This window comes from Rana temporaria, chromosome 9 (assembly GCF_905171775.1).
Source record: "Rana temporaria chromosome 9, aRanTem1.1, whole genome shotgun sequence".
In the NCBI taxonomy this organism is placed as follows: Eukaryota; Metazoa; Chordata; class Amphibia; order Anura; family Ranidae; genus Rana; species Rana temporaria.
The window spans coordinates 112,487,198-112,502,591 of record NC_053497.1 but is presented as its reverse complement, the minus strand read 5'-3'; the positions used below and the strand labels follow the sequence as shown (position 1 = coordinate 112,502,591).

Here is a 15,394-nt window from a genome sequence, read left to right as displayed (position 1 = left end):
AACTCGGCTGCTCCAGCCCTTGTTTGATGGATATTCTCCTGGACCCATCTCCCCTTTAAAAGACGGTTCCTTCATGTAACATGTCTCCTCCGACTGAGGAAACACAAAAAACTGACCAGGTGCCTGAGGGACCGCCTTTTAAAGAGCTGGAGGTGATGCGTTTCCTGTCCAGGTGGGGAGCTCCATCTCTCAAGGGTTCTCCTGGAAGACGACTTGGGAAAATGGTTAATTCCTATATCACACTATGAGATGACATATGAGGCTAGAGGGTGTCTACATTTTAAAAAAAATATATGGTACAGGTGGGTGGATTCTTCTGAAATAGTGACTGATAACCCATAGAAAATAGTAGAGGTGTACACCAAGGTGTTAGTGCAACTCTGGATTTAGATGTGGGGATTGGGGGTGGGGTTCACTCCGGTAGGGTTGTTTGTTGTGTTCATCTTACCCAGGTATGTGCTTTGGGGTTTGGTGGTAGTTTGTTGGTTTTGTTTTTTTACATATATAATCATACTAAATGCCATCTATGAAAATGATGCTCTGGTTACTCTATATAGGGTTGCAGTGTTCATAATATAACCTTTTAGGAAGGTCAGCTTTGATGGAGTACACATAGAGCTAGATTCAAGTACGATTTACGCTGGCGTATCTATTGATACGCCGCGTAAGTTAAAAGTTGCGCCGTCGTATCTATGCGCGCTATTCAGGGAACTAGATACGCCTGAATTCCTGCTTCATCCGACCGACGTAAGTCTTAGTACGCCGTCGTATCTAGGGTGCATATTTCCGCTGGCCGCTAGGGGCGCTTCCGTAGATTTAATCGTAGAATATGTAAATGAGCTAGATACGCCGATTCACGAACGTACTTGCGCCCGCTACGCCGTTTACGTAAGGCTTACGTCCGGCGTAACGTTACCCCTGCTATATGAGGCGCAGCCAATGTTAAGGTATGGACGTTGGAACAGCCGTCAAATTTTACGTCGTTTACGTAAGTGTTACGTGAATGGGGCTGTGCGTAGGTTACGTACGAACGGCCATTCATTTACATGGGGTCATGACTAATTTAAATGAAGCACGCCCCCTACCTGCCTATTTTGAATTAGGTGGGCTTACGCCGGCCTATTTACACTACGCCGGCGCAACGTACGGCGCCAGATCTTTGAGAATACTGGTCTGGGCTCCCTATTTTACGTCGGCGTAGCGCTTATGAGATGCGCTACGCCGGCCAAAAGATGCGCCGAGCTACCTGAATCTAGCTCATACTGTGTAAAATGACTTTGAATTGTGTATTGTAAGTATTTTTTTGTTCTGTTCAAAGTATATTTGTCCTGTATTTTGAAATATGCCATCTTTCAAATGTTCTATAGTATAATTATGTGCATGTGGCCATAAAAATCGTTTAGAAAAAATAAAAAATGTTATTTGAACATGTGTGCACATCCTACATGCTAGTGAAATTTATGTGTTCCAAAGCACATGGCTCATTAAATACAGCTTGGTGATTCTGTACGGTTTCAGAAGTACTGTCTTTCACTGATACGGTCTAGGTTTCTAAAGCTTTACTAAAAACACTCAGGGGAATTCATAGAGTGTCTCCAACATTCCTTAGAATTCTGCAATGCTTCTGCACAAAAAAATTGATGTTGAAAACATGCACATGGATTTGGGGAAAGTACCCAATGCACTGAGGCTGTAGTGTTCCATACAGGCTGTCCATCCTTAATGAAGCCGAGTTCCCTCCCGTCGCTGCAGCCTATGGGAATACAGAGACATTAGTTTCCCATCAGGTCCACTTCCCTTTGTGATTAACAGTAAGCAGTGGGCAGATCCAGGGTCAACAGACGGTCTGCTATTGGCTGGAGAATCCACTCATTATCTGCCTATCACAAGGAGAGCTTGGACCTGATAGGAAACTCGTTTTTCAGCTTCCCCATCAGGCTTCGCACATGGTTAGTGCCACTGATTGCAAAGAGCCTGTCAAGTGTGAAGTTGACAGTGTCCTAAACAACAAGTGACTGGAGGGGAGATAAGAAGAGGTGATGGTGACAAACATGCCACACAACGTACAGAGAAAGGCACCCTACCTGTCTCTGTATGCCAACTTAGAGTTGGTCTTAAAGCGGGAGTTCACCCGAATTTTTTTTTTTTAACATTAGATTGATGCTCATTTTGTCAAGGGGAATCGGGTGTTTTTTTTTAAATCGAAGCAGTACTTACCGTTTTAGAGAGCGATCTTCTCCGCCGCTTCTGGGTATGGTCTTCGGGACTGGGCGTTCCTATTTGATTGACAGGCTTCCGACGGTCGCATACATCGCGTCACGAGTAGCCGAAATAAGCCAAACGTCGGTGCGGCTCTATATGGCGCCTGCTCACCGACGTTCGGCTACTTTTGGAAAATCGTGACGCAATGTATGCGACCGTTGGAAGCCTGTCAATCAAATAGGAACGCCCAGTCCCGCAGCCCATACCCGGAAGCGGCGGAGAAGATCGCTCTCTAAAACGGTAAGTACTGCTTCGATTTAAAAAAAAAAACACCCGATTCCCCTTGACAAAATGAGCCTCAATCTAATGTTAAAAATTAACTTTTTGGGTGAACCTCCACTTTAATTTCCTCCATTTTTGTTGTCTTTGATCTGGAGGTAATTGTATATAATTTGGTGCAGCAATAGTGCCACTCTATTAAAGTGGCAATATTAGAAAGTGGTTTAAATTGCCTCATGTTTCGGTAAAGCTACTTAAACTGGTACCAGGGCTTTTTGAATTCAGCGCAGGACCCGTTCAAGAGCCATACGGCCAGAAAAGTGTCACTAATGTTTTATTAAAATTCCCCTTTCTGTTTCAGCAGAAGAGTTAGAAAACATTACATAATTCACACAACTGATGACACATACAATTAAAAAAAAAAAAAAATACAATATTCCGCATTAGCTGTTCAAGGAACAGGCATGCTTTGCTAGTAAAATGTATGTCTAAACTTCCCTTTTTCCCCCAATTTTTTCCTGGGGGAACAAGTTGCACTTTTGTAACTCTAACGATCCAGAAGAGAGACTTTTTATCAGTAATCCTTTTAGACCATCTCCGGCACTCAGAAGTTTCAGAAAAGCTGGAAGCAAGGAGTTAAGAAAAAGATTTGCTATCATCTTCCAGCGATGTTAAATGGAGTACAAAATGCCACAATCTTTCACGGTGTGTGAGAGAAAGTGCCGGGCTGCTGTAGATTGAAGATGATGCCCCTAAGTTGTCTTTCAATCCTTCAGATTGTGTCAGAGGCGTAGCGGCTGAAGCTCCACTGCACAGGGGGGCCGCTTGCTAGACTGCCCAGAAGCTCTTTCCTCCATTATGGCATTAGATCAGTCAGGCAAGGAGAAGATAGCCGGGGAGGATTCACAGACTATCTGGGTTATGGGAAAAAGTAGAGGCTTTTAAGAAAACACAGCTGCAAGAGGGCCGGGGGTCACTGCGCAATCACAGCACCTGCGCACCAAGAATAGGAATGCAGGGAAAGTGAACTGAAAGTGCAACCAACACTAGGTTAACCCACCTAAATAAATGAAAAACTTGCTACCAGTCCTTGTGTTGTAGGAGTCTATGCAGTATGAAAGATAACGGCAACAGCCAGGATAGTCATGGTGATTATATAATGACCCCATTATTTAATAAATGCATAGTCCTCTGCACAATGTAAATGTTTATTTTTAGAATTAGTTCAGCATTCCCATGTTTCTGTCAGACATGTGTAGGCAAATTAAAATGTTCTGAATTGTTAGAACAGTGGTCTTAGGTATGGTATGGCTCAACAGGTTTGAACCATGAAAACATGAAAGAGGATTCCCAGAGCACTGTGAATTTCTAAAAACAGGAATTTGTATAACAGCTTACCTGTAAAATCATTTTCTTGGAGTACACCACGGGACACAGAGCCATATTCATTACATAATGGATTGTATGGTCAACAGAGGTGATTGGACACTGGCACAACCAATCAAAGACAGTTCCCCTCCATATAGCCCCTCCCATCAGGGGAGTACCTCAGTTTTGTAGCAAAGCAATAAGGTTCCCTTCAAGAAGGGGGGGACCTCTGTGTTCCGTGGTGTACTCGAAGAAAAGGATTTTACAGGTAAGGTGTTATAAAAAATCCTGTTTTCTTTATCGTACACCACGGGACACAGAGCCATATTCATTACATAATGGGATGTCCCAAAGCAATGCCCTATATGAAGGGGGGGGGGGGAGACACAGATCAAGCAGACCGCCATGGACAAGAAGTTCTATACTGCCGCCTGCAGCACACTTCGCCCAAAGGCGGCATCCTCATGTCCCCTCTCATCTATCTGATAAAATTTAGAAAATGTGTGGACTGAAGACCAAGTTGCAGTCTTACAGATCTGAGTCACCGAAGCCTGGTGGTGCACTGCTCATGAAGCACTTATCACCCTGGTAGAGTGCGCCCTAACAGAAAAAGGAGGAGTTCTGTTCCTTAAACCATAGGCTTGAATAATAGTCTGTCGAATCCACCTGGATATAGTGGATTTTGATGCTGCTTATCCCTTCTTAGGACCATCTGGCATAATAAACAAAACATCTGTTTTGCGTATCTGAGCGGTTGCCTGCAGATACACCTTTACAGCTCTCACTAGATCTAGAGAGTGTAATAATTTTTCCTCTGCTGTCTGCGGATGCGGTTCAAATCCCATGGGCACAAGGGAGACTTAACTGGCGGATTGAGCCGCAGTAACCCCTGAATGAAAGCCTGCACTAGGGAATGTGATGCCAGTGGTCTTTGAAAGAAGACTGATAGAGCTGATATTTGACCCATAATGGTACTAAGGGCTAATTTCATATCCACTCCTGGCTGGCAAAAAGCAAGAATCATACTTATGTCATATCTCTGAGGATTCCATTTGTTAGTTTCACACCATGAAACATATGTTTTCCATACTCTGTAGTAAATTCGTCTGGAAGCTGGCTTTCTGGCATTAATAAGCGTAGAAAGTACCAGACCCGAGAGCCCTCTCTTCTTCAGAATGTGGGTCTCAGCAGCCAAACGGTCAAATTCAGCCCTTGTAAGGAAGGATGGAAATCTGGATCTTGTGACAACAGATCATGACGAAGCGGAAGCTTCCACGGTGTTCCCACTGCTATCTTTATGATCTTGACGTACCAAGGTCTTCTGGGCCAATCTGGGGCCACTATGATTACCGGAATTCCTTTCCTCTTGATTCTGCAAATTAGTCTCTGTAGAAGGGAGATTGGTGGAAAGGCATAAATCAGTGAGAACTGATTCCACGGCACTACCAGTGCATCTGATCCATAGGCCAGAGGATCTCTTGTCCTGGACACAAATTTCCTGTTGAACCTGGAAGCTAAAAGATCTACACCTGGGGGCCCCCATTTCTGGCAAATGGCCTGAAAGATTTCGGGGTGGGGAGACCACTCTCCTGGTGATAGCTGCTGGCGACTCAAATAGTCTGCCCATCTCAAAATGCGATTCACCTCCTTCTGGGTGCCTCCTTGGTGACCCTGTAACCTGCTTGTCCAGGTTCTGAGGACCAAGTATACTGCCCGTAACTCCAGTAAGTTGATGGGTAGGTCTCTCTCAGCTTTGGTCCAGGTTCCCTGGGCTGAAGTTTTTTCCAATACGGCTCCAATCTGTTGACACCACCTTCCAGGTGATTGGGCGAAAGGATCTTCCCTTCTGCAAGTTCTTGGTCCTTAACCACCAACTGAAGTTTTGGCGCACCTGTGAAGACAGGCGCATGGGTAAATCCAGAGCTTGGATCTTTCTGTTCCAGGCAGCTAAAATATCGCCTTGAAGCAGTCTCAAATGAAACTGGGTGTAAGGGACAGCTTCAAAGGAGGCTACCCTCTTCCCCAATAGCCTTATGCAAAGGCGAATGGATGGTCTCTTCTTTGCGTTGACCTTGTGGATCAGATCCCTTAGTGATTTGATCTTTGACTCTGGTAGAAATACTCGGCTTTGAGCTGTATCTATGATCATGCCCAGATACTCTACCCTTCTTTGGGCTTTTAGTGAGGATTTTTGTAGGTTTACCATCCATCCTAACTTGTCCAGGTATCCTATCGTAGTGGATATCGGGTGATCTAACCCTGCCACTGATTGATCCATCACAAGTAGATCGTCCAGATAGGCTGTTATCACTAAGCCCTGTGCTCTGAGATTTGCTAGCAGAGGGGCTAGTACCTTTGTAAATACTCGAGGTGCGATGGCCACCCCGAAAGACAGAGCCACAAATTGGAAGTAGCGATGTTCCACCGCAAACCTTAAGAACTTTTGGATAGCGGGATGGATAGGCACATGTAAATAGGCGTCCTCGATATCGATCGACGCCATGAATTCTCCGCCTAGTAGGGTGGCGACTACTGAACGAATAGTTTACATTCGGAAATGGCGAATGTTTACAAACTGATTTAGTGATCTCAGATCCCGAATAGGTCTGATGTCTCTGTTGGGTTTTGGGATCACAAAGAGGTTTGAATAAAAACCTGAACCTTGCTCCCTAAGGGTACTTCTGTGATCACACCTTGGGACAGCAAGTGATCCAAACCCTTGAAGAAGGGTGCCCTTTTCAGAGGATCTTTGGAGAGCCTTGATCTTCGTAACTGAGATGGGATCTCTCGAAATTCCAGCTTGTACCCTAGGGATACAGTGGATACCACCCACCCTCACCAACCACATAGAGCTTACGTGTCCCACGAAAAACTGCTGCTGTGTCCCAAGGGAGAGCTGCTGGCTTTCTGGCTGCTTTATAGCTTCTGTCTGAGCGCTATCTTTCGAATTTCGGGCGTGCGCACGCCCGTGCGCGCTCCCGGCTACTTCCTGTCCCTTCTCGATAAAGCTAAATTTTATTGGGGCAGCATGCCTGGAAGCATGGAGGGCTTCTTCCTGCCTCAACAGACCTCTTATCAGGTCTCTGAAGGGAAGGGAACAGCACAATGTGAGCAGAGCTCTGCAGCAGAAAGCGTGCCTGTGGTCTGACACTTCTCTGGCGTGAGGTTAATAAACTCCACTCTTTACTACCTCTAGTGGCCAAATATGAGAAGTCACCCCTATAAAATACTTGAAAAAGGTCTTTAAGAAAAATCTTAGGCTCCTATTCCCCTTACCTTAATCCCCGCCACAGGTTTAACTGCTGTTTTTACAGACAGTACCAATCTTCCCCCATCTCGGCAGGGTTTGTGTGCCAACCTTCAGGGATATGGGTTCCTATTTAAAGGAGACCTCTTCCCTGGGCCTTGTAAAAGACTCTGACCAGGCCTTTTAGCTGCAATGGCGAAAGTGCTGGAACCTCAGAGCCCAGTCCTCCGAAGAGAGACATTACAGGCAATGCCTCATGCGTGAGGCCCTGATCCCATCCATTTTTGGCATAATACTCTAGCGTCCTGGATGAACCCGACGGTCTAGCTCCTTTAGCCCCCAGAGGGCTCTGTAGTCGAGCTTCCCTTAGCACATCTCCACACGTCAAATTCTTAGACACTGACAAAAAAACTGAGGTACTCCTCTGATGGGAGAAGCTATATGGAGGGGAACTGTGTCTGATTGGTTGTGCCAGTGTCCAATCACCTCTGGTGACCATACAACCCATTATGTAATGAATATGGCTCTGTGCCCCGTGGTGTACGATATAGAAAAGAGTGCAGCAGCAGCAGTTATGTCTTTTCAAATGCTCAATCTCTGACTAGACAGAAGAAGGAGAAGAAGAGAGGAGAAGAGTCTGACTTCTTCACTGGTATGTGTGTATGTCAGCTTGAGCTGTTTAGCTCTTTTAAAAACAACAGGAAAGGAGTCTAAAGCTCTATCCACTGGTAAACATTTTTGTACAAAGCATCTCAGACACAGATGAAACAATTGCAAACCTTTTCAATTAACCCATGTACCTTGAATCCGGCTGCAGCTACAATTTTGTGAGTGGAGAATGAAAAAGTTTCATTGCTCAAATCTTCATCCAGAACTTCCTGCAGAATCGAGCGACTGGAAAGGAAAAGAATATAAAACATTATCAGCAAAGGACAGGGACAGGACTTTCATGTACAATCATGTTAGGTTAGCAGTCAGGTAGTAGAGAAGCACAGACATGAGCACATAATTGGTTGGAGTGTCAAGTCCTGGGTTTGTGTATTAGCTTTTCTCTCTTCACAAGGAAAGGTGGTAAATGGGTAAAATAGTGAGTTAATCTATAATACCCTGACTTTTGGGTTCTTCTTTTAAATTTTTAGTGCACAGATATAGTGACTGCGGGCTGGATTCAGGTAGATCGGCGCATTTTTCTGCCGGCGTAGCGCATCTCATATGCTATACGCCGACGTAACACAGAGAGGCAAGCAGAGTATTCACAAAGCACTTGCTCCCTACGTTGCGCCAGGGAATTCAAAGTAGGTGGAAGGTGGGCGTGATCCATTTAAATGAAGCATGACCCCATGCAAATGATGGGCCGAACGAACTGCGCATGCGCCGTACCGTGGACACATCCCAGTGCGCATGCTCAGAATCATGTCTAAAATACTCCATAAGATATGTCGAATCACTGCCTATGACGTGACGTGACGTGACGTAACCTACGCGCAGCCCTATTCACGTACTACTACGTAAACAACGTAAAATCCAACGGCTGTTCCCTGGTCCATACCTTAACATGACTTACCCCTGCTTTATGAGGCTTAACTTTACACCGGACGTACGACTTACGTAAACCGCGTACATGAATGCGCCAGGAGCAAGTACGTTCGTGAATCGGCGTATCTCCATCATTTGCATATTCAATTTGTATATCAATGGAAGCGCCCCTTGCGGCCAGTGTAAATATGCACCCACGATACGATGGTGTAGGAAACTTACGTCGGTCGGATGAAGCCTATTTTCAGGCGTATCTAGTTCTATGGGCACGGCGCATTGATACGATGGTGCACATTGACACTTACGCGGCGTATCTGTAGATACGTCGGCGTAAGTGCTACGTGAATCCGGCCCCAAGTTTCTACGTTTCTATAGTGACACATGTCAAAGTGTTAATGCCACTAACTAATAATTTATTTTACATTTTAATTTAGCTATTTTAAAAGGTGGCAATTTTGGTTTTACACTATTCTAACACCCCTCTGAAGTTAACTAGATATGCAAGCTCTCCAGGAATTTTGCATGTGGCAATAAGGATTGCAGTGATTTATTTTATTAGGAGTTAATGCAATATTTGCTTTTGGCCTGTCACATGGTGCTCGGCTTGCGCACACACACGCGCCTGCAGTATGTAAGCCACCCGCATTAAAGATTGATACAAGTTGAAAGGAATACATACTGGGGGGCAGACAAGAGAGAGAGAGGGCTTGTTGATTTTAAACAGACATGGCAGGTTGTACAGAAAGACCTTAAGGAAGGCGGGTGAATTCTGACAATTTACCGTAGAATGCTGTAAACCGTCAAGGTGGAAAGGCACTTTTGGTAATATTATTATATAAAGGTCCTGTCAGTTATACGGGTAGCCTACATTGAGAACATTGCCCATTACCAGTTCAGCGATCTAGGACTTGTGCTGTGACTTAGGCCTCATGCACACTGCTGCTCTTAAACTCACGTTTTTGGCAGTTTTTGCCAAAGCCCTAAAACCCAACTCAATAAAAGCCTATGTGCCCATGCACACATTTAAGAGCAGCAAAGTTTAGAGGCAGTCAAGTTATTCTCCTGAACTCATAATCGCATTCAGGAGAGGAGCTTTTGGGCATAAAAAACGCCAATCGCGCATAAACGCGTCCGAACGCACCTAAACTCGCACATAGGCTCATTTAGCACTTCAGCATTAAATAATTTCATTGGCCAGAATAAATACAAATTCTGGCCACTGAAATAAACAAACTCCCTAAACACAATGGGGGTTATTTACGAAAGGCAGATCCACTTTGCACTACAAGTGCAAAGTGCACTTGAAAATGCACTGAAAGTGCACTTGGATGTGCAGTCGCTGTAAATCTGAGGGGTAGATCTGAAATGAAAGGAAGCTCTGATTTTATCATCCAATCATGTGCAAGCTAAAATTCTGTTTTTTTATTTTTCTTGCATGTCCCCCTCGGATCTACAGCAACTGCACTTCCAAGTGCAATTTCAGTGCACTTTGCCCTTGTAGTTTGCACTTGTAGTGCAAAGTGGATTTGCCTTTTCGTAAATAACCCCCAACATGCTGCTAAACTCACCTAAACTTGTTTGAAAAATTTCAGCTTTGGTGAGTTTTTTTTATACGCAGATTTTCTCCCGTCAGGAGACACAGCATTCACAATAAGGCTCCATGCACACTGAAAAGAACACAAAGCGGCGCCTTCTAATCGTAGCAGTTGAGTAATTTATTTAAAACATATGAGGATATATAAAAAACCTACTCATAAAGCAGGTGTAAAAACGAGCATGGGAATATGAGTGCTGTCATCCGCGGGGATCTGGGTGGTGGTGATCATCACTCGCTCTGGATAGCAGAGACTTCCTTGCCACAGGCAGCGGCGTCGGCGGGGGGCCAAGCGCCCTCGGAACCAAGGAGAAGGGAGCTGGTTTCCAGGTGTGCTGCGTTACTGACGTCACATCACTTGCCTGATGAAGGGACACGAATGTCCCGAACGCGCGCATCCTCTGAAAAACGCTGATTAAAGCTATTGCAAAAACGCAAAAAAACGTTGAAAGGCTCCTGCAAAGCTACTGGCGTTTTTTTATAGCTTTTTTTTTGCTTCAGTGTGCATGGAGCCTTAGGCCCCTTTCACATACGGTCCGTGTTAATCCGATTCCCCCATAGGGGAGAGCGGAGAAAAGACAGGGCGGTCCCTGCACAGTGTGTAGGGACCGCCCTGTCATCCGCCGGCTCATCGGGGATCTACGGAGCGATCCCCGCTGAGCTTACGGAGCACACGGAGGCAGATCATTACTGATCTGCCTCCGTGTGAAAGGGGCCTAAACCAATGTGCATGAAGCCTCAAGACCCATTCAGTGTGGCTTCCAAATGTATGCATTTAAAACCTCTGTTTTAACCCGAGTAGTTGAAACTAATTACCGTATTTATCGGCGTATACCGCGCACTTTTTTTCCCTGAAAATCAGGGCAAAATCGTGGGTGCACGATATACGCCGATACACGCGCCGAGTTTGAAACTCGGCGCGGGAAAGTGGGGATCGAGCGGGGAGGACGCTGCAGAAGGACGCCGGACCCGATGAAGAGGACACCCGAAGCCGCAGACGGACGCCGGACCCGACGAGGCCGCCGATGGACGCCACGCAAGACACCAAAACTTTAAGTACAAAAATCCTTTTTCCACAGGAATGCGGGTCCACTTTAGGGGTACATGCTATACGCCGGAGCGCGCAATACCCCGATAAATACGGTAGTTAGATCTTTTTCTGGCTAGCTTGAAATTGTGCTGTTGGAATTTTTGCCAGTTTCAGTGTCTGCCATCGTTGCCTTTTTGGATTTGGTGCACAGGAAGTTTTTAGCTACCTGGTGATGTCTGGGCCTCTGGTGTGTTGCTGTATCTTTAGACTTCATTCACATGGACAGCAAAGGGGTGGTAAAAAACAGGTGTTTTTGTTGTTCCAGTTCCATTTTGTTGTTCCAACCACCCACCTAAACGTTTATCATGGCAGCCAGAGGTTTGTGCAAATGCAATTTAAAATGTTAAGTTTGACAAAGGTCACTGCCTGTCAAACTTGCCCATAGAAGTCGATGGGACTTGCAGTTGTGGCACAGTATTGCAAAATTCCACTTTAGGTATAAAAATATAAAAAACAGCCCAAAAAATAAAAAATAAATCAGCATTCGGGAGACAGCAGTATCTTTCCCTAATACCTGCAAACCTCTTCACAGTTGCTTCTGGTTATTTTCCAAAGGGCTGTTAGCACTGTCACCCTTGTGAAAGAGGCCCTAAGGGGATAAAGGCTGCCTCTTCTCTCTGTGCATTGATATATATGTCCCACAGTTGGGAAAATCAAAGTTTAGGGTTAGTGACCACACTTATCAGAGGTGCCTTGGCAGGCAGTGAATTAATAAAACAAACTCAGTAGTTGAAATAGGATTTTTTAATACAGCTTACCTCAGTTTTGTAGCAAAGCAATAAGTGTCCCAAGTTTAACTCCGAAGAGGGGCGGGAGCTCTGTGTCCCATGATGTATTCCCAAGAAAATGATTTTACAGGTAAGCTGTATTAAAAAATCAGATTTTCTTGCTCATACATCACGGGACACAGAACCTTTAATCAATCAATGGGATGTCCCATAGCAATGCTAAAATTGAGGATAGGGAGACGCAGATCAGAATAAGATTGCCATCGGGCCAGAGGATCTATACTGCTGCCTACACTACGCCCAAAGACGGCATCCTCGTACTCTCTCACATCTACCTGGTAGAACTTAGTAAATGTATGGACTGAAGACCAAGTAGCAGCCTTACAGATCTGAGCCATGAAGACCTTGTGATGCACTGCTCATGAAGCACCAACTGCTTTAGTCGAGTGCACTTTCACCTGAAAAGGAGGAATCTTCTTTTCTAAACCATAGGCCTGAATAATGACTTGTCGAATCCAACATGCAATAGTAGATTTCGACGCTGCCTGGCCCTTCCTTGGGCCATGTGGCAGAATAAACAGACGATCAGTCTTTCGTATCTGAGCCGTAGCTTGCAGATAAACTTTTACCGCTCTTACAACATCTAGAGAGTGCAGACTCTCTTACTTCACAGACTGTGCATCTGGAAAAAAACATGGTACGACTATATCTTGATTCAGATGAAATCCTGAAACCACCTTAGGTAAGAAAGTCAGATGAGGACGCAGCACCACCCTGTCATCATGAATAATCATATATGGTTCTTTACATGAAAGAGCCGCCAACTCTGATACCCTCCTTGCTGAGGATATGGCTACGAAAAACAACAATTTATTTGTTAAAAGAGTTAAAGAAGCATGGTGTAATGGTTCAAAGGGTAATTTCTGTAAAACAGAAAATAGCAAATTCAAATCCCATGGGCACACAGGGGACTTAACCGGCAGATTTAGGCGTAGTGCTCCCTGAACAAAAGCCTGGACTATGGAATGAGAGGCAAGCGGTTTTTGAAAGAATACCGACAAGGCCGAAATTTGGCCCTTGATAGTGTTCAAGCCAACCTCATATTTAAAGGGGTTGTAAAGGTAAAAAAAAAATTCCCTAAATAGCTTCCTTTACCTTAGTGCAGTCCTCCTTCACTTACTTCATCCTTCTATTTTGCTTTTAAATGTCCTTATTTCTTCTGAGAAATCCTCACTTCCTGTTCTTCTGTCTGTAACTACACACAGTAATGCAGCACTTTCTCCCTGGTGTGGAGAAAGCCTCTTGAGGGGGGAGGGGGCAAGCAGGAGTGTCAGGACGCCCACTAACACACAGCTCCTTTCTCTATCTGCAAAGTAGAGAGTGTCCTGACTTGCCTGCTTGCCCCCTCTCCCCTCAAGAGGCTTTCTCCACACCAGGGAGAAAGTGTCGCATTACTGTGTGGAGTTAGACAGAAGAACAGGAAGTGAGGATTTCTCAGAAGAAATAAGGACATTTAAAAGCAAAATCGAAGGATGAGGTAAGTGAAGGAGGACTGCACTAAGGTAAAGGAAGCTATTTAGGGATTTTTTTTTTTACCTTTACAACCCCTTTAAGCCCAACTGATGAAAGGCAAGAATCCTATTAATGGCATACTTCCCAGGATGCCACCTTCTGGGTTCATACCAGGAAATATATGCCTTCCAGATTCTGTAGTAGATGAGCCTGGAGGACGGCTTCCTAGCATTGACCAGAGTGGACAGGACTGGACCTGAGAGCCCACATTTTCTCAGAATGTGGGTCTCAACAGCCAAACCGTCAAATTTAGACTTTTTAAGGCAGGATGGAATATTGGACCCTGTGTTAGTAGATCCAAGCATAGTGGAAGAACTACTGCCATCCTTATATTTCTGCGTAACAGGGTCTCCTGGGCGACCAAAATCACCGGCTTTCCATCCCTCTCGACTCTCTGAAGGAATCGTGGGAGAAGCGGAACTGGAGGGAATGCATAAATCAGAGAATATCGATCCCATTAAATTGTCAGGGCATAGGACCCTTGAGCACAAGGATCTCTTGGTCTTGACACAAAATTGTCCAGCTTTGTGTTGAACCTGGAAACCAACAGGTCCACATCTGGGGTACCCCATTTTTGACATATGATTTGAAATATGTCAGGGTGTAGAGACCATTCTCCTGGACTCCAATTTTCTACTCCTGGAATGAAGACCGCAGATAGGCAAGAAATATGCCTTTCTGACCAGGCCAGGCCATGTGATTCACCTCTCTTTGAGCATCCAGACTTCTGGTGCCTCATTGGTGATTGATATAGGCCACTGATGTAGCATTGTCGCACTGAATCCGAACAGGACAACCCTGCAGTCTGTAAGACCAGAGGGCCAGATGAATTGCCTGGATCTCCAGAATGTTGATGGGTAGGAGTTTTTCAGCTCCGGACCACTTCCCCTGGGCAGATGCCTCCTCTAGAACTGCCCCCCCCCCCCCCAGCCAAGAAGGCTGGCGTCTGTGGTTACCAATTTCTAGGTAACCGGAGTAAAGGATTTTCCTTTTGACAGATTTTGAGGGAACCACCAATTGAGGCTCTAGCGAACCTTTGGAGATAAGATCATAGAAAGGTCCAGGGCCTGAACATCTTTGTTCCAAGCGGACAGAATTCTGCCCTGTAACGGCCTTGCGTGAAACTGGGTGAAAGGGACAGCCTCGAATGAGTACACCTGTAAGGGGCCCAGTAGTCCCTAGGGGCCCGGATGACATCCCCCCCTTTTATTTATTTTTTCGTCAGCACCCAACCCCCCCCCCCCGACCTCTAAGGGGCCCGGTGGTCCCCAGGGCCACAAATGGCATCCCCTTTTTTTTAAAAAAAAACATGTTTTTGTTCGTCAGCACCCAAAGCCCCCCCGACCTCTAAGGCCGGGTACACACGGACAAACATGTATGGTGAAAGCGGTCCGTCGGACCGTTTTCACCATACATGTCTGCCAGAGGGCTTCTGTACGATGGTTGTACACACCATCGTACAGAAGTCCGCGCGTAAACAATACGCGGGGCGTGTCCGCGGTGTCGCCGCGTCGATGACGCGGTGTCGCCGCGACAATGACGCGGCGACGTGGGCGGCCCGCCTTTAAAATGCTTCCACGCATGCGTCGAAGTCATTCGACGCATGCGAGGGACGGCGGGCGCCTGGACATGTACGGTAGGTCTGTACTGACGACCGTACATGTCCGAGCGGGCTGAATTCCAGCGGGCTGTTTTAAAACAAGTCCAGGAATATTTGCCCGCTGGGAAAAGGCCCGGCGGGCAAATGTTTGCTGGAATTCGGCCCGCTCGCGCCCACA

At 45.7% G+C, this 15,394-nt stretch overlaps 1 protein-coding gene across 3 annotated transcripts in view; it reads right to left on the bottom strand.

The window, feature by feature from the left end:
- The window catches only part of SARDH (sarcosine dehydrogenase), a 185,320-nt gene that overhangs the window by 70,425 nt on the left and 99,501 nt on the right, over positions 1 to 15,394 (bottom strand). For all 3 annotated transcript variants that reach the window (XM_040324151.1, XM_040324152.1, XM_040324153.1), the window contains exon 17: positions 7,897 to 7,990. In XM_040324151.1, the coding sequence (XP_040180085.1) occupies positions 7,897 to 7,990 (94 nt within the window). The remainder of the gene's footprint in view (positions 1 to 7,896; positions 7,991 to 15,394) is intronic.